Genomic DNA, 18,919 nt, shown 5'->3' on the forward strand with positions numbered 1-18,919 from the left:
AATAAAGGCCACTAAATCATGGTGTATTATTCCTTGTGTACATTGCTGGGTTGAAAAGGCAAAAAATAACTAACTAAATAAATAAATAAAATAAAAAGTTGAGATTTAAATTCATGCCAGATTTTGTTCTGAATGTTTTCATTGTTGCTTCATTTTGCTTTTCTTTGCCTTTGATTTTGGTCCAAGTATAATTCTGATCTCTCATCAAATGGGGCCAGTGGAAACATTATGCATTATTGCATAGTGAAAGATCTTGTGCAAAATTGTTGTTAATCCTTTGAATATTTGGTAAAATTCTCCATTGAAAACATTTTGGCCTGGAGATGGGAGATTGCTTTTACAGGATTTTTAAAATTATGAATTCATTTTTTTCTTTTTAAAAACATTTATTTTAGGTTCAGGGGTACATGTGCAGGTTTGTGATACAGGTAAACTTGTGTCACACAAGCCTGTTGTACAGATTATTTTGTCACCCAGGTACTAAGCCTAGTACCTATTAGTTATTGTTTCTGTTTCTCTTTCCTTCCACCCTCCACCCTCAAGTAGGACCCAGTGTCTGTTGTTCACTTCTTTGTGTTCATGAGTTCTCATCATTTAGCTCCTTCTTATAAGTGAGAACATGTGATATTTGGTTTTCGGTTCCTGTGTTAGTTTACTAAGAATGATGGTGAATATCCCTGATAAACATCAATGCACAAATCTTGAGTAAGGCCAGGGGTGGTGGCTTATGCCTGTAATCCCAGCACTTTGGGAGGCCAAGGCGGGCGGAACACGAGGTCAGGAGTTTGAGACCATCCTGGCCAACATGGTGAAACCCTGTTTCTACTAAAAATACAAAAGTTAGCTGGGCCTGGTGGCACGTGCCTGTAATCTCAGCTACTTGGGAGGCTGAGGTGGGATAATTGCTTGAACCTGGGAGGCGGAGGTTGCAATGAGCTGAGATCCCTCCACTATACTCCAGCCTGGGTGACAGAGCGAGACTCCATTAAAAAAAAAAAAAATCCTCAGTAAAATACTCGCAAACTGGATTCAGCAGCACATCAAAAGCTTATCCACCATGGTCAAGTCAGCTTCATCCCCGAGATGCAAGGCTGGTTATACAAAATTTTTTTAAAAAATTAGTGGGGCATGGTGGTGCATGCCTTTGGTCCCAGCTACTCAAGAGGCTGAGCTGGGAGGATTGCTTGAGTCCAGGAAGCAGCTGCAGTTAGCTGTGATTGGGCCACTGCACTCAGCATGGATGACACAGTGAGACTCTGTCTTAAAAAATAAAAATGGAAACACAAAATAAATTTAAATACTAATGTGTTCAAATATTGATGTGTACAGTTTAATGTATTTTCATTTTTCTACCTAATTACCTTAGCTAGAACATTCATTACAATGTTGAATAGAAGTGGCAAACGTGAACATTCTTGTGTTATTCCTGATCTTAGGTCTAAAGTATTAGGTAATTCACCATTAAATATTATGTTAGATTTAATGATTACCTTGGCTAGAACATTCATTACAATTTTGAATAGAAGTGGCAAAAGTGGGCAAAAGTGAACATCCTTGTGTTATTCCTGATCTTAGGTTTCAAGCATGAAATAATTCACTACTAAATATTATGTTAGCCATGAGTTATTCATACATGCTGTTTATCATATTGAAGAATTCAAATATTTTTGTCATGAAAGGTTAATTTTCAATTATGAGTTGTTATCAGTTCTTTATCCAAATACAACTTACATAGCTGATTTTTTCTATTGTATATTACACCTCTTTATATTATAGAACTAAAAATAAAATTGAAAGCATATTATATGTTAAATTGCTTTTTAAATGTGATAAAGGAGAATGCATATATATTTATACTGTCTTTTGTAATTGCATAATAACCATTACCAGCCTTTTTAAAAATATACATTCAAATTACTCTCTGAGGTCCCATACTTTTAAAGAGCCTTTAGAATTTATTTTCTGTCAAGCCTGAAAGTAATACATTCTGTTTTGTTTCTCTGAGACTATCTTATTTTGCTTTCCTTTAAAAAGATAGTTTTGCTGGATATAAAATTATGGGTTAATAGTTATTTTCTTTCAGTATGTGATTCCACCGCCTTATGGACTCCATTGTATATGATCATGCATCCACTGTTAATGTTGTTGCTGTACATATAACTAACAATCATTTCTCTCTTGCTGTTAGGATGATTTTCTCTTTATCATTTGATTTTATCATTTTTAATGTGACATGTCTGGGTATGGATATCTTGGCATTTATTTTATTTTTATTGAGCTTCTTGGCTGTATATGTTAATATTTTCTATAAGATTTGTGAAATTTTCTGCTGTTATTTCTTAAAATCTTCTGTCTTCTCTTTCTGTATTCCCTTTAAACATTTTGGTGTTCTACATTTATATTAGGCTCTGTTCTTAGGCCTTTATTCTCTTCTGTCTTATCTTTACATCAAATAATCATTATGCATCAATTTTCAAGTTCATTGATTCTATCTTCTGTCAATGTTAATCTACTGTTGAGCCTCTCTAATGAATTTTTCATTCCAGTTTCTATATTTTTCAACTTAATAATCTTCTCAATTTCACTTTTTTCTTTTTAATTTCCATCTCTTTATTCATATTCTCCTTTGATAAGACATTGTCATTATACCTTCCTTTATTTCATTAAGCATTTTTTCCTTTAGTTTCCTGAACATATTTATAATGACTGCTTTGAAGTCCTTTCTGTTCAATGCAACAGCTGGGCTCTCTCACAAGCTGTTCCACTGTTTGCTTTTTTTGCATTTCCAATGTATTTATTTATTTTGTTAAAAGTAGTATGTGTTAGATAACTTAGTTTGGAAAATCTGAATACTCCTAAATAGAGCTTATTGTTGCTGGCTTGTTTACTTGTTTAGTGATTTAGCTAGATTATTGTAGTGAGATATAATCCTCCCATACCGTTAAGCCTTTAATGTCACTAATTACTTGTTGTGACCTTTGGTATTTTTATAATCATTATAAAATGAGATTGGTTCTAGCAGGGCTCTCTTTGGCTATTTCTTTGCATGAATTCTCTGTTAAGCTGTCTCTCTCTGTCGATGTAGCATCTAGTTGTTAGGCTCCACTGACAGTTGACTGAATTTGCTATTATTTTCATCAGTGCCTTGGAGTACAAATTACTCCACAGTCTGGTCAAATTAAATGCTTGCCCCTCTGCAATTATAGTATTTGATGCCTATGTTTGTGGTTTATTGTGACACCAGGAGCACTCTTCCTAACTTTCTCTTTCCCTGATTCTCTCTGGTAAACTAGTTAGCTTACAACTTACCTTGTTGCTGTCATGGAGCTGTTAGCCTTAACTTAATTGCTTACCACCAAAATCTTCATAGTTTTCAGGAATGCCATTAGGCTTGAATTTCCTCATACTTTGTTTCAAGCACTCTGTTCTTTTGAGGCTAATTTTGGAGATCTCTGCTCTTATAGTGCCTGTCCTCCTGGGAAAAATACCTGGCTACTGCTCTGGAAGTAAAGATGGGGAAAGTGACCCACTTTTCTCTGGGTGACACTCATGTTTGAAGAGCAGAACACTGAACTTGGATTGTAGACACTGGTATTCTTGAATTTCCTCCCCTTTCATTAACCTCCAGCTCAAGTAAGCTATAGCATGGTTAATCAAGGTCTCAGTATTTTCCGTTTGTCTTGAATCACATAGATGCTCTGCTCTTCAAGTGGGCTGCTATGAACATGGAGTTTTAAGGTTCAACATATCAGTTACTACTGGTTTCATGACACAGTTTAAGTAAAATAGTAAGTTTGTCCAACATGGTCAAGTGTTTAGTCTCTACTTGCACCCAGTAGCAAAGAAGAAGCTACTTTTTATTTAAATAAATCTTTCTGGCAGAAGATGATGTGAATATACTCCAAAGCACAGACGAACTTGCTAGAAGTTCTTCCAGTAGCACTAGGAGTATTGGTTTAATAGTGAAGTAGCAGGGTACCTGATATTGTCAATTGGACCTTTTTTATCAATCAAATTACTACTACATTCTATTAAAAATGAAATATCTTATTCTGTTAACAATGCTTATTTTAAAATTTTATAACAATATGCTCTGAACTTTAAATTTACTTACCTTAATTTCTATAAGTGACCCTCATTCATACTTTACTCACTTCTCCCACAATCTTCTGTTTTATGTGTAATTTTCCTAGACTTTGACTAATAAACAGCTACACTTGATTTTTACAAATTAAAACAATAGATAAAAATAACAGGTTTATAAACAAAAATCTTAGGAGGATTTTAAAATAATAAATGTTTTAAAGAGCAAAAATTCAATTAAGAAAGTTTCTGAGATAATTTAAAAAAATTCTACGTGACATACATCAGCACTACTACCATAATAAATACATTTATTTTTCCATTAGAATTTTCTTTAAAGCAGTATGATTTTGTGGTTGGTGATTCTCAGTCCAAATAACTATAACTAATAATATTAGCAAAAATAGAAAATTGACCAATAATGGATGGAGAGATTAGACAGAATTGGATAACGCAATGTACAATTTATGCATAATACATTAGAGTAAGATAATTCAAAGATAAAGATGTCGTGCCAGACAGTGTGGGAAGTAGAAATTCATCAAACAATTAAAAAAAGTTTCAATAAAATTGTAGTTATTTTCAGCATTGAATGGTATACTTCTTATTAGATGAATTAATCTCAAGACAGAAATATGAATTATCATCCTATATTGCTGTAGGTTACCATAAATACAACATTCTTTATTTCATATAAGCATGCTTCTTGTGTTACTAATATGTAAAGAACACGCTGCCTCTATAAATAACTAAAAGACTATGTATATTAATTTAGAGTTTAATAATATATGAAAGAGATTAATTTTTAACATAACAAACATCATGTTTACATAAGCAATTACATTTACATTGAAATGGCAAATATTTTAAAAAGACATTATCTATTCAAATATTCATTATGTGTCTATTAGCTCTAATACATTAGAGAATTAGGGAATATTAAAAACACCTGCCTGAATGTTTCTACTTTTAATTATCACAGTTTAATAACATTCAAGGCATGCAATTTGCCATGATTTGAGAATCTCAAAAAGCTAAACATAGAGGACAAAAAAAAGAGGGCAAGAGTTGAAAAAATAGTAATTCAACCATCTCTCATATATTTAGTGACTGCCTAATGTGTACCTCCTACATACAGAGCCTTGTTCTGGATGTGGTATAAATGAAACAGACAAACATCCCTTCTTATTAAATTGCATTATTTGTATGTGTTGAATGGGGTGATGTAGGTAATAAACAAAATTAAACCTATAACATGTTAAGTGTCTATAAAATATGGAAATGAATAAGCAGCACGGTTGAATAGGCATATTGTGGGTTTTGTGGAAGGTGATTTCCAATTTTGCATAAGTTAATAGGAACTCTCACTGGGAAGCAGACACTTGAAGAAGGTAAAGAGACCATTCATGAGGATATCTGGGGAATGTGTATTTGCAGTGGAAGAAACAGCAAATATAAAAGCCCAAGTCAGGAGTATGTATGTTCCTTTAAGAGAAGAGAAGGGAAGTTATATGACTGCAAAGAAATGAGTGAGGGAGAAAGGTGCAAGAAAGGTGATCAGGTGTTTGGAGAGCTAACGGGATGCTACACCATATAGTTCCATGTAGAGTTTTTTGTTTTGTTTTGTTTTGAGATGGAGTGTCCTGCTCTGTCGCCCATGCTGGAGTGCAGTGGTGCGATCTCAACTCACTGCAACCACCGCTTCCTGGGTTCAAGCGATTATCCTGCCTCAGCCTCTGTAGTAGCTGGGATTACAGGCACCTGCAACAAGCCCAGCTGTTTTTATTTTTTATTTTTTATTTTTTTTTTATTTTTAGTAGAGACAGGGTTTCACCATGTTGGTCAGGCTTGTCTCGTGATCCACTCCTGGCCTCAGTTAATCCGCCCACCTCGGACTGCCAAAGTGCTGGGATTACAGGTGTGAGCCACCGCGCCCAGCCTAGACAATGTTAAGAGGGTTTTATAATCAGAGAAGTAGGCCCAGAAAAATGGAGACTTCCCGTCTCCTCCCTTGTCCTACTCGTAAAACTAGAGCGTCGCTTCAAGAGTAGAGGGCAACGATCTTCACTACCAGCTCAAGAGCTGTGGCCAAGATATTTTGCAGATAATAATAACAGAGGGGGAAGTAAGTCATAAGAAAAAAAAATCAAGAGATTATTTTTATGAAAACACTAAGTTAACTCAGATTATTCTTATAACAACTCTTATTTGAAACAGAAGGTGAAGAAATTCAAGCCTACGATGATCTCTTTAAAACAGTAGATATTTTGGTGGTAGTTAAGTGAAAAGAAGCTGGTAGCTCTATGTGGGCAAGAAGTTTAATCTTAGGGCAGCCAATTTGCCAGAGATGAGCAGTAAAAGGGACAGCAAAATAAAGCAAGGTCAGAACAAATCTGTAAGGCAGAGACCAAAACGATATCTGCAAAGGAGTCTGAATTTAACTGGAGCATACTGTGGAGAAACTAGTCTCCCAGATAATAATAACATCTGGGATAACAGTAAAATTCTTGAAACCAATAACAAATTCAGTCAGCAATTAAACAGGTGGGTGTAATGTGAAAGAGGCAGACAGGTTAACAGAAAGATCAGGCAAATAGTCAAAGAAAGCCCTTCCAAAAGTAATGTCATCCCAGGATTATTATACACATGCCCAGTGCTGTACTCACTGAGGTGTGATATCAAGGTTTCACAATGTGTGGGATTTATATTTCACTATAGTAGTCCAGCTAAGTCACTAAACAAATAAACAGGAATGCAATAATAACAAAAGGATTAGGGAGAGAGAATATTCAGAGTTGCCACAATGTCTTATCCAAAATGACCTGATTTTAACAAAAAAATATGATACATGCAAATAAACAAAAAAATGTGTCCCATACAGGGTAAAAAATCATGCACCCCAAACAACCTATTAGAGGGTCCAGTTGTTACATTTAATAGGCAAAGGCTTCAAAGAAACCATTATAAATGTGTTCAAAGAATTAATTGAAATTGTTTAAAGACTAAAGGAAGATGAGAGGCCAATGGCTTATCAAAAATATAATATCTGTAAAAAGGTAGAATTGATATTAAGAAACAATATAATTCTGGGTTTTAAAGTCATAATAAAGAAGAAGAAATTTTTCCTGGAGTTGTTCAACAGAAGATTTGAACTGCTAGAAGACAAAATCAATGCCCTTGAAGGTAGATGGATAAAAAATCTAAAATCCAAAAGAAATAATTATTTTTAAAATGCAATAAGCTTCAGAGAAATGTGGGATACTGCTAATTATACTACCATACATATAATTAATTACCATAGAAGAGGAAGAAACGAAAGGGAAAGGAACAGAAAATGTATTAAAAATTATAATGGCTGACCACTCCCCAAACTTAATAAAAAATAATATTCTAAACATTGAAAACGCTCAGTGATCCCCAGTTACATAAACTAGAAGAGATCAAAATCCAGACATGTCATAGTAAAACTATTAAAAGACAAAAACGAATAGACTTTTTTTTTTTTGAGATAAGATCTCATTCGGTTGCCCAGGCTGGAGTGCAGTGGCACAATCTCCGCTCACTGGCAACCTCCACCTCCCAGGCTCAAGCAATTCTCCTGCCTCAGCTTCCAAGTAGCTGGGATTACAGGCACATGTCACTACCACCCGGCTATTTTTTTTATTTTTAATAGAGACAGGGTTTCTCTATGTTGTCCAGGCTGGTCTCGAACTCCTGACTTCAAATGATCCACCCATCTTAGCCTCCCAAAGTGCTGGGTTTATAGGCGTGAGGTACCACGCCCTGCCAAATAGACAATTTTGAAAGTAGCAAGATATTCACACGTCACATTTATGGGAATCTCAGTAAGAATTCTAGCATATTATCATCAAAAACAATGACATCTAATAGGTAATGGGATGACATATTCTAATTGGTAAAGCAAAAAAATTCAATCAACAATCTAACGTCCGGAAACTTCATCTTTTGTAGATGAAGGTGAAATGAAGACCTTACCAGAAAAACAAAAATTGAGAGAATTTCTTGGTAGCAAATCCACCTTATAAGAATGCTAAACAAATTTCTTTAGTGACCATAGGAAAAATGTGAATACACACACACACACGTACACACACACACACACACACACACACACAGGTGCACACAAAGTACCAACAATGATAATTATGCAATTAAGAAGACATTATAAATGCTTATATCTTCTCTTTTCCTCTTTTTAACTGAAATAAAATAATTTGTTTTAAAATGTATATTTTATTGCAGACCTACCACAAAATTATATATTTGACAATGAAAGCAAAAAGGAGGTCCCTGTACTGCAATGAGAAAAAGAATTAAATACACAGAAACCTATAAAGACAAATAGTAAATAAGAATATTTTTGTAACCATAAATATATGTACTTCTCCTTTTTTCTCTTATTTTTAAAAAACAAAACATATGAAGTAATAATTAGGATTAGGCATTTTTTGACTATAACACAAATAGCACAAAATAAGGAAACTAGTGAAAGTTACATAGGACTGACATTTCTGTATCTCCCTAGAATTTAGTTAGTATAAATCTGAAGTTCATTCTAATCAGTTAAGATTTATATGGTAAGCCCCAGAGCAACAACTACAAAAACAATTTTTAAAAAGTGAAAATATCATTAAAGGAATTGAAATATTACCCCAGGAAATATTCACTTAATTCCAAAGAAAGCAGTAAATGAGGGATAGAGAAACAGGATACACAGGAGACCTATAAAAAATAGCATAGAAGATTTAAATCCAACTACAGCAATACTACATTTAATGTGAATGGGGTAAACAATCCAATCAAAATACAGATATAGTCTGATGAGAGTACAGAGAGATCTAAATATATGCTGTTTAAAGGAGACAAATTTCAGATTGAAAAATTCAAATAGATAATAAAGGAAGGGAAAAACATTATGCAAAAAGCTTCTCTAAGAAAGCTGGAGTAGCTCTGGTAATGTCAGACAAATTAGACTTAATAAAAAAAAAAGTATTACTAAAGTGTATCTCTTTAAAAGTTAAGTGCTGTACATTTTCACAGTGAACATCACCTCCTCAGAGGCAACAGGTTTTGCTTTCACTCCTCCTAGAAGCAATGGAACCTTGCCTGTTCCCTGGGGGTGAGACAGATGACTGCCCGTACATTAGCTACCTAACATTTTTGCTTCTCAGGACAGAAGTGTAAGGGCAAGGGGACAAGACCCATCTCCCCAAAGCAGCTGATCCCCACTTGCACACTACACTACCAACGAAGCTAGCCATTTCTGGTCTCCCACCCTGCCTTTTCTGAGCACATGGTGAAGATCTATGGAAAACATTTTATGAGTATAATCTCTTCTTGTGTCTGAGGCCCCTAGTCTTTCCAAACTGATAAGCTAGCCTAGACATTCCCTTGAAGAAGTTTTTAAAATGTTAGCTGATTTTATTTTACATACATTGATGTAGGCCACTTCTTTCTCTTGTGCTATGCCAAGGGTGAAATTATTCCTTGTCCCTCATTGGAAATTAGTTTACTTGGTGAACTTCTAACCCCAGCTGTCTATGAGACTTAAGTAACAATATGATTTTGTGGATTTTCCAGCTTTTTCTGCTACAGTGTGTGTGTATGGGGGAGGGGATGGCTTTCTTTGCAGCTTTGTTCTTTCTAAGCAATGTAAGGATTTTCATATTATTTTTGCAGAATAGTGTTAGCACTTTCGTTATTTAGAGAATCTGCAGATTGTACAGATCTCAATTTGGTTTCATCTTGAAAGGGCTATTTGTGAATACTTTTTACATATACATGCTTATATGTTTGTTCACATATATATTACTTGTTAAGTAATTGAAATTTTTCTCAGTTTATTCTAATGAATTGAGACTGATTTCTACAGTTTCCCTTTATGGAATTTGTGTTCGTAATTGATTTAAAATATATTTTAGTAATTGTGAAATATATCAGGGAAGCGATTTTAATGCATATACATGTGTGTGTATATGTATATTTATTTATTAGAGCTTAGTATTACATTATTGAGAGTCTGTATATAAGTAAACATCCTAATTTACTTGATCTTATAGCATCTCCAGAGTGAAGGTCCACTGACTTTGTGTTTCTTTGATTTCTCCTTACATCTTGGTAGTCTGTATTTTTATCTATTTGGATGCTATGAGAGATATGAGATTTTGTGATCCATAGTCATTCTGCAAATTCATACAGGAATCTTATATTATAATAACTTTTATGTAACTCACTATCATGGTTCTAGATTTAATAGGCATTCCAAAATACTAATGGGATATATTTGAATATTAAAACTTCATCCTCCACTGTCCCTAGATGTATTTTCACTTTTGTATACTCAAATTAAAACATACACACACACTCAGTGAGGTATTTACTTGCTTTAAAGTAGAAAACTGCATGGCATATGGCAGATTTGCACCGAAATAGACAAATTAAAAATGATATTTCTATCAGCAAGCAACTTTTAAAAATGCTATAAAATTAACTTGCTATGTGTTAGTAACATCAATATATTCACTCTTGCTCAACTTAATTACCCTACAGAATAATTAATGTTTGAAGATAATGTTTATTAATAAAGAGAAAATGATAAATTATACTTTATAAGGTCAAATGTTGATTTTTTGGCTAGTCTTTGTTAATAGTTCTGAAAGGACAGAAACTGAAGAGCAGAAGTAGTTTAAAAGCAGGTGGATGAGCAGAGTCATAGCAGAGTATGTCAATATTTAACCTTTTTTTTTTTTCTTTTGAGAGAGAGTCTCGCTCTGTCACTAGGCTGGAGTGCAGTGGCACAATCTCGGCTCATTGCAACCTCCTCCTTCCGGGTTCAAACGATTCTCCTGACTCAGCCTCCTGAGTAGCTGGGATTACAGGCATGCGCCACCACGACCAGCTAATTTTTGAATTTTTAATAGAGACGGGGGTTTCACCATATTGGGCAGGATGGTCTCGATCTCTTGACCTCGTGATCTGCCTGCCTCAGCCTCCCAAAATGCTGGAAATACAGGCGTGACCCACTGTGCCCGGCCATATTTAACCATTTTTAAAGAGCTGTATTTTCTCACATATCTGCCTTGATTATCATGAGATATTTTATTTGGACTTTGTAACTTTGAACAAGTTTATGAGTCCAGGTGTAAAATAACACTGTTCATTTTAAGGGAAATACAAAAAGTATCTTGAATAATGAATATTTGAATAATTATTGAATATTTGAAAAACTGAGTAATTGTCCACTTAAATAATGTGGACATTTTTCCAATTGAAATATCAATATTCTTTTGGCACTGAGGTGATTTTGATTCTTCTTCTAAAAAGGAGGAAAATGTGTATTTAGACACAGTCTTTCAATACATTCACAAAACATCAAAACAGAATATGTTTGGTATTTTGGTGTGTTCTTTGTCAATTTCAGCCAAACTTAATTACAGCCCTGAAAATAAGTCCCAAAATAGAGAATTTTATTATTGGTAAACTCTAGTATAAAAGAACAACTGTGAAAACTTTTCCACTTCACCAACTGTAGCTGTAAATTACTGTAAAATAGCTGTGCAGTATCCACTAAATACAACAGAGACAGGTTCATTTTGCTGCTGAATATTACTGAAAAGCTAAGTGCTTTTCCATTTACTAACAGGACTATGCAATTTATAAAGGCAAACAAACAAAAAGCTATGCTCATATGGTGAAGATTTAGTCTTCTAGAAAGATGGGAACATTTACCATGACTTAAGCAAGCAGATGAGAATTTCTATAGCATGAATTTCAGAATACATTTCTGCCTCTGAAGTTTCTCAGGAGAACTAAATGATATTAGACTGTGATTGAAAGAAAAGTAAACATAGATATTCGGTAGGTGCTTCCTTTGTTCTCTTTGCCCATTCATAAAGGAACATGCTAAATGTAGCAAGTGAAAATAGAAGGGCCCCTTAAGAGTTCTTAAAATTGCAACATTGGGTTGTACATTTTTATTTCATTTTATTGGTTTCCATAAATAGTGAAAACATCATACAAAGATGTTTTCCTGAATATCAGTATTGTTCTTGTTTCTGTCTTCAAATATTTACACAATATAATAATTTGTCTGATAGTATTAAACATATTATTTTATCATGTAAATATCTTGATTAGTAAAATTCAACTGAATTAATTTATTTCATAAAATAAAATTCTGTGAATACCTTTTGAGTGGGAATCAGAAAGGTTATTAGGCCCTAAATCACAAATATTTTAAGTGCTTCAACTTTACATGGATATAATTAGCCAGAAGGTAGAATAACCCTTAAAAATTAGATTATTTGCTGTATATGATGGCACTTCCCTGGGAGTATATCCATTGCCCTATATTTCCATTTAGTTTGTCCCTTATCCAGATCTTTATTCTGTCACTCCAATTTAGTTCTCCTTCAAGGCTTTCTTATTTCTATCAATGGTGTCATATTTTAGTCTTATCATTTTTGTCCCTTTTATTATCCATATTTATTCAATTGCCACTTCAGGTATGGTTCCTTAACAAGTCTTATTTTTTAAAATATGCTTTCAATTTAATTGTCGTGCATTAAAGGTCATAAACTCACATTTTTGCAAAAGTTATCTAAGTAATTCCATTTCCCCCAATTTCCTTATTGTTTGGTTAAATTTTCATTCCATCAAAAAGATCATAAATGTTAAAAATATTGTTTTCACTATCATTTCTCTTTTTGGAAGTTCGTTATTCAGTATCTACAGAAGCAGTGAAAGATTATAGTTAGGTCCCTATTGCCTGGATTAATTCCAAGTTTTTAAACTAGTTTCAATTTTCACCTCTCTCCCTTAAAAACTATTTATGACCTACTTTCTTGTCTTACCTATATCAACAATTTTAAAGTCAATCATTTACTTCTTTCTTTCAGTTTTGCTCAATGACCTCCCCACATCGTATTTCCATACTTGCTTTCATACCTTTACTCATTCCGTGCCTGTCATTGCTATAATTTCATTTTTTTTTTTTTTGTCTGTTAACAATCTACTCTTTGGGGCTGGGCACGGTGGTTCACTGCAATCCCGGCACTTTGGGAGGCCGAGGCTGTTGGATCACGAGGTCAAGAGACCAAGACCATCCTGACCAACATGGTGAAACCCTGTCTCTACGAAAAATTCAAAAATTAGTCAGGCGTGGTGGCGAGTGCCTATAATCCCAGCTACTCAGTAGGCTGAGGCAGGAGAATCACTTGAACCTGGGAGGTGGAGGTTGCAGTGAGCCGAGATTGTGCCACTGCACTCCAGCCTGTCGACAGAGCGAGACTCCGTCTCAAAAAAAAAACAAAAGCAAATGAACAAAAAAATCTACTCTTTGGGGTTATAGCTTCTTTTTAAAGCAGTTTACTCATCATTTTATCCTAGTTTTTCTTCACTTTCACTTTTTACACACATTCACATTATTGCTAATATGAGTATTTACAGTACACTCCAATCACGGTGTGCATAGGATCATACTGATTCCCTGTATGCTATTTCTTACTCAACCTTTTACCCTGTCTTTGAAGAAATATCTACTTCAGATATAATTGTAACATAAATATTCATCTGATTTTTTAAAGCTCACAAATGTCAGTATTTTAACAATCAGAATGTTTTTAAAAATTGACTCAATATTTGTATGATTAATGCTATAACGTCATGGAAAGAAAAGCCTACTCTTTTGAGTATAATTTTGATATTCCAATCCTATATTTTCATTGAATACACAAGAAAAGAAGGGATTCTATAGAAATAGACATCATGTAAAGAATATATGCCTTGCTGTAAACATTGAATAATCAAAGGATATCCAATTTAGATTTTATATTAAAAGACAAACTAACTTCTCTTTCCATGATTGATCTCAGTTTACTTTACCTTCACCTTATCTCATCACTTTGGGAATAATGCAGAGCACCACACTACACCTGAAGCATTGGGAGGAATGTTTTAAAAACGGTATGCATATTAAATCATTGACTGAACTCTCAAGGGTTAAAATGTAAGAGGTTTATTCTCCTTTTATCAAGCAATGTCTACAGACAGAGCATCCACATGGTGTAAGCTACAAAAGAAAGATGTATGCGACAGACTTACATGAAATCATTAAGTCACAGACACTTTATATGGTTCATGTTCACAAGGAATAAAATTGCTAAAAAGTAAAGCAGATTCAATAAGTAGAAACATAAGCTGATTTTTGTTGTTTATTAAATCTACCTCGCATAATGTTTCTGCTAAGACGAAATCTACTGTGTCACACAGCTCAGGATGCTATATACACATAAGATATTACACACTATAAAATTTCAGGTTTCTAAGCAGTTTTACACAATTTAAAGTTGAGTAAAATTTGTATATTTAAAAAAGACCTTATTGGATTACCTTAAGTAAATGGAGGTCATTTCAACAGCCCATTAACATTTTTTTGCAACAATAAAACAAAAAGAAGTACAAAGATTTTCAAAACATGTAAGCTATTACTTTAAGCCTGGATAATTATCTGCTTATTTTAATAAAACAGCTCTCTAGTTTTAATCTACTTCTGCTGGCCTTCTCGTTTCCTCTTAAAACAAAACAGAAGCAACAATTTTTACTTCTCTACAGTGTCTCAAGTAGGAGGATTAGTTAGGTTTCAAACTACAGCACATAGTGAGAAGGTGCTTTTAGGATTACAAGGAGATGAATAAAAGAAATCATTTGGGGAAATTATTTAGAATAAAGTTTTTTGATACGTTATATTTAAATAGCAAAAACAATAGAGAACTGCATTTTTACTTGCCACTGTTGGGTTACCCCTTTATTCCCAACTTATATTACTAATTCTTCTAAGCCACTAATACCTCATCAATTCTCTTGCCAGTTTTCTTTTCCTAGGTGTCAATTTCCCTATATATGGTTTACTTTAGCAGACAAAAGTGATGTTTCTTTTTTAGAACCGAAAGTTCCTGATGATGAAACATTGGACTATATGAAAAGAAACAATCTATTAATAAATAATCTATTTTGCTAGTAATAAACATCTGTGGGCAGTTGACATCCCAGACAAACTTGCATTAAATATATAATGCACTCTAGTGATTGAAAGCAAAATGAGTAGATAGATTGCAAATATTTTGACTGTAATTATTTTTCCTCCCTTACTCCCCACTTTCTACAGCATGCTGCAGATTATACAGTAAATGTCAAGTAGAGTTTGACACCTGTATACAACCTAAGGCCAACTTATGCCTTCAACTGATAGTTCATTGAGGGTTAAACAAAAGACTGAAGGCAGGATTTGGCGCAAGAGATGTTTTTTAACAACAAGAGATTTATAGTTATGAGGGCATTTAGTACGCAGGTTTTAGTCTTCCTTTTCCTCCTGTGACATTCCCTTCAAGGCACAAGATATTATAAAGTGGACAGGACCGAATATTTTGAATTAAGAATTTTAAGGTTCCACAACACCTTTTATTTCTTGTTTAATCATACCAAAAGGACAGAGAAAAAAAATAAACTACCCTCAAAATGAATTAGTGCTTTATGTCATCTGAAATTCCCTGCAGTTTAGTTTTTTAAATGATTTAAATCCTACTTTATTGTTTAAAGCATAATTTACACATTTGATTCTTGTGACTGATGTGATTTCTCATTAAGTATTGTGCTGAGTATTTCTAATTAACCAATATAATTAATTGTGTATGTCTTAGTCAAAAACAATTTATTTTATTTGGGCCAACCAAGTAAATTTTGTTTGACTAGGATATAAACTTGAAAAGTTAAGTTGTAAATTTAAACAATGGATTAAGTGCAATGTATTGTAAAACGCTTCATTCAATAATTGTATCATAGGGTTTTAGGCATCTCCAACCCAAATGACTGTATTTCCTTTCTCAACTTCAGTGATCTCACAGTTTAATTTATTGAGTCGTCCATCTAAGATGAAGAGAGAGTCCTTGGAAGGTGTCATCAGGTATTGACCAAACAAGCCACTGTCCTGGATTTGCCTGTTTTTCCGGTTCCAAGGCCATTCTTCTGCCTTGAGTGGTTCCTTGAGACTCTTTATCATCTTGACCTTCCCAGAAGAGAGCTCCACAAAGAGCACATCAGTTTGTGTGCTTGAACTACCGTAGATGTTATATTGGTGGGCTTCGGTAAAGGATGGTTGAAATGCCAGATCAGATATGTGCAGATTTGTGTGAATATCAAATGCCTCCTGTATTTCTCCTCTGATGGTAATGTACTGAACCCTTACAAGACCTTTCACATCATTAATGCTGACAAGGTAGTGGCCATCTGGAGAGACATATGGAGTGCCCGTCACATCACTATTGAACCCAATGACTGAGTCAGTTACACCGTCCACCATGACCTGTGGGGAAACTGCTCCGGTGCTGTCAGGCTTGCAGCCAATGAAGTAGTAGCCTCCCAAGTGTGTATACGCCAATGACTGAGGAACGCACTTATAGTCCTTCAAGTTAATTGTCTTGATGTATGACATGGTTTCAAGATCAATTTTTTGTAGTGCAGCTTCATCTTTATGAAGAATAAATCCAAACCTGAAAAAAATGAAAATCAGAGTTAGACAGGAAACAATGGAGTTTTTAGCCATAAGAAAAAAAACTAGATACAGGTGGTAAGGTCCATCACAAGCCCAGGCTCTGATTGTCAGGCGAGGCAGCAGTTTGTGTTACAATTGTGCTAGAATTAATCTGTGGATTGTGCCACTCTCCTTCTTTACCTAGGTCATTCTTTCATTACATTCAAATCATCATGACTCATGCTGTAGAAAGAAAAATAATTAAAAGCATACATCTAGTTAATTGCAGCAACAAATTTTGCTTTTAACATAGTGGAAAGAAGAAGTACACATTATTCTGTAAGTCTCTAGACCATGCGATATTAAATAAGCTTGGTTAACTATTGCCAAACCCAGCAAGAGTAAAAGGCTTGAATATATATTGGTTTCACTCATTTCATTTACTTCTTATATTGTTTTGTGACCATTAAATAAATCTGACACTCATCATTATTTAGATAAATTTAGGTATAACATTTTTCAACCTTTCGATGTTTATATTGTTATTTTTAATGATATGCCTGCATTTTATTTGTTATCCTATACTGAATAATGAAGAACTTTATTTTTATATTAAAGCCAATTAAACAATTTTTGTTTATTTGTTTTGTTGATCTTAAATTAGTTCAGAACTTTTCAAAGCATATTTGCTAAATATTGCTTGAGAATTATCAGAGATACCTGTGGCAAGTATAAATATATTTTTAAACTCACCTAGAACACAAGCAACTTTCTAGCAAAAATAAGTTAAACAAGATACAATGAGATAGAAACTATTAAACAAAATTATATCCAAAGTAGATATTGGCCAATAGAATTGTAAAGGACTTTTATTTATGTTTGCATTAACAATATTGTCACCTTCTAATAGTTCTAAAAGCTCATAATAAAAATAAGAGAAATATTTTTCCATTCACTGTGTTCATAAGTAATACAATGAAATTACCTTATTATGAGTATTAAGATAAAGCAAAACAAAAACTCTAAAGAGAGCCAATTATGTTATCATCACCTGTGTAATTATCTTTATGCTAATTATCACACATAATTATCACACGTAGTTTTATTTATGTAAAAAAATGACCATTTCCACACATAGTACAAAATATGGTGCAATCAGAGTAATATCTCTTTAAAATTTTAAACGTAAGCATTTAGCAAGCTCAAAAATATAAATAAACATATATTAAATATCATAGAAAAATAAAATATTCTCAAAATCAGTCCTGTTTTGCAATTGCAGAAGAAAGGGAGTGCCTACGCACAGATGTTTTATGAAAATAGACATAAAATTGTAATTGCTTCCATTCTTCTTACCTTAAATATAGTTGACAAACCACATTATAATTTTAGCTATATTTAAAATTTATGAGGAGACTATTTGCTGTCATTGGAGAGAGTACAAATTCTTCTATATGAATGAAAATTCTCAATGTATAGCTACTCCTTTATAAAGCTTTCTTAAATATTTGTTAAACAACTACTAAATGCAAGACACTGGGAATATATTGCAGATCAACATAACTTTCCCTGTCTCCAATGAGTCTAGACATTTTGAGTGATAAAAAAGTGAAACAGGGCTAGTGAATAAAGCTTGATTATAGCATTCTGCCATACTATTACCTAATTTTGTACCTATTTCTTGTTCCATGTATTTGAAATGGCATAAAGCAATATATTTGAAAATAATATTTTGAGTGTATTTCTGAATGATGCCCACCACTTGTAGCTTATTTGCTAACTGTTTATCTTTTCCGTGTCCTTAATAAATGTGTTTGTGTCCTTTCAGTAAACCCAGCTCATACCATACCCATTCAGGATAAATTTCAGTCTTGATTATGATGGTATGAAGAAACATTCATACTGTTGATAATTACTTATAAATATTTTCATTAAAGTATTAATGCCTTGTGTATAAACATAGTGTAGTTTTAAAATCCTATCTGAATAATAAGGAATAAAAAAGCTTCAAACTGTCAACTGAGTCCCATATTTCTGTGTCTCTGCATCAAAAAATCATAAACATCATAAGTATCACTATGTAATCTCAGATTTGTCTGAAAAAATAATGAACTCCATTTACTATAAACAAACATATAATATTTTTCTATTAATGGACAACCATTAAGGATGTATAGGTGTGTAAATATATTGGTATTATTTGCAAAATTATGAATTATGTTGAAAAATATCTTTCTGTTGTAAATTGTACATGAGCTCAGAGGAAAAGCAGTACTAGGCTCACTGAAT

At 33.5% G+C, this 18,919-nt stretch overlaps 1 protein-coding gene across 2 annotated transcripts in view; it reads right to left on the minus strand.

Moving 5' to 3' along the window:
• Nucleotides 1-14,103: 14,103 nt before the first annotated feature.
• FSTL5 (follistatin like 5) overlaps nt 14,104-18,919 on the minus strand; it is an 814,279-nt gene continuing 809,463 nt past the window's right edge. The window contains exon 18 of one of the 2 annotated variants that reach the window (XM_054485700.1): nt 14,104-16,649. In XM_054485700.1, coding sequence (XP_054341675.1) covers nt 15,947-16,649 — 703 coding nt within the window. In that variant the 3' untranslated portion in view covers nt 14,104-15,946. The remainder of the gene's footprint in view (nt 16,650-18,919) is intronic. The other variant, XM_063664253.1, reaches the window with a different exon arrangement.

This window comes from Pongo pygmaeus, chromosome 3 (assembly GCF_028885625.2).
Source record: "Pongo pygmaeus isolate AG05252 chromosome 3, NHGRI_mPonPyg2-v2.0_pri, whole genome shotgun sequence".
NCBI lineage: Eukaryota > Metazoa > Chordata > Mammalia > Primates > Hominidae > Pongo > Pongo pygmaeus.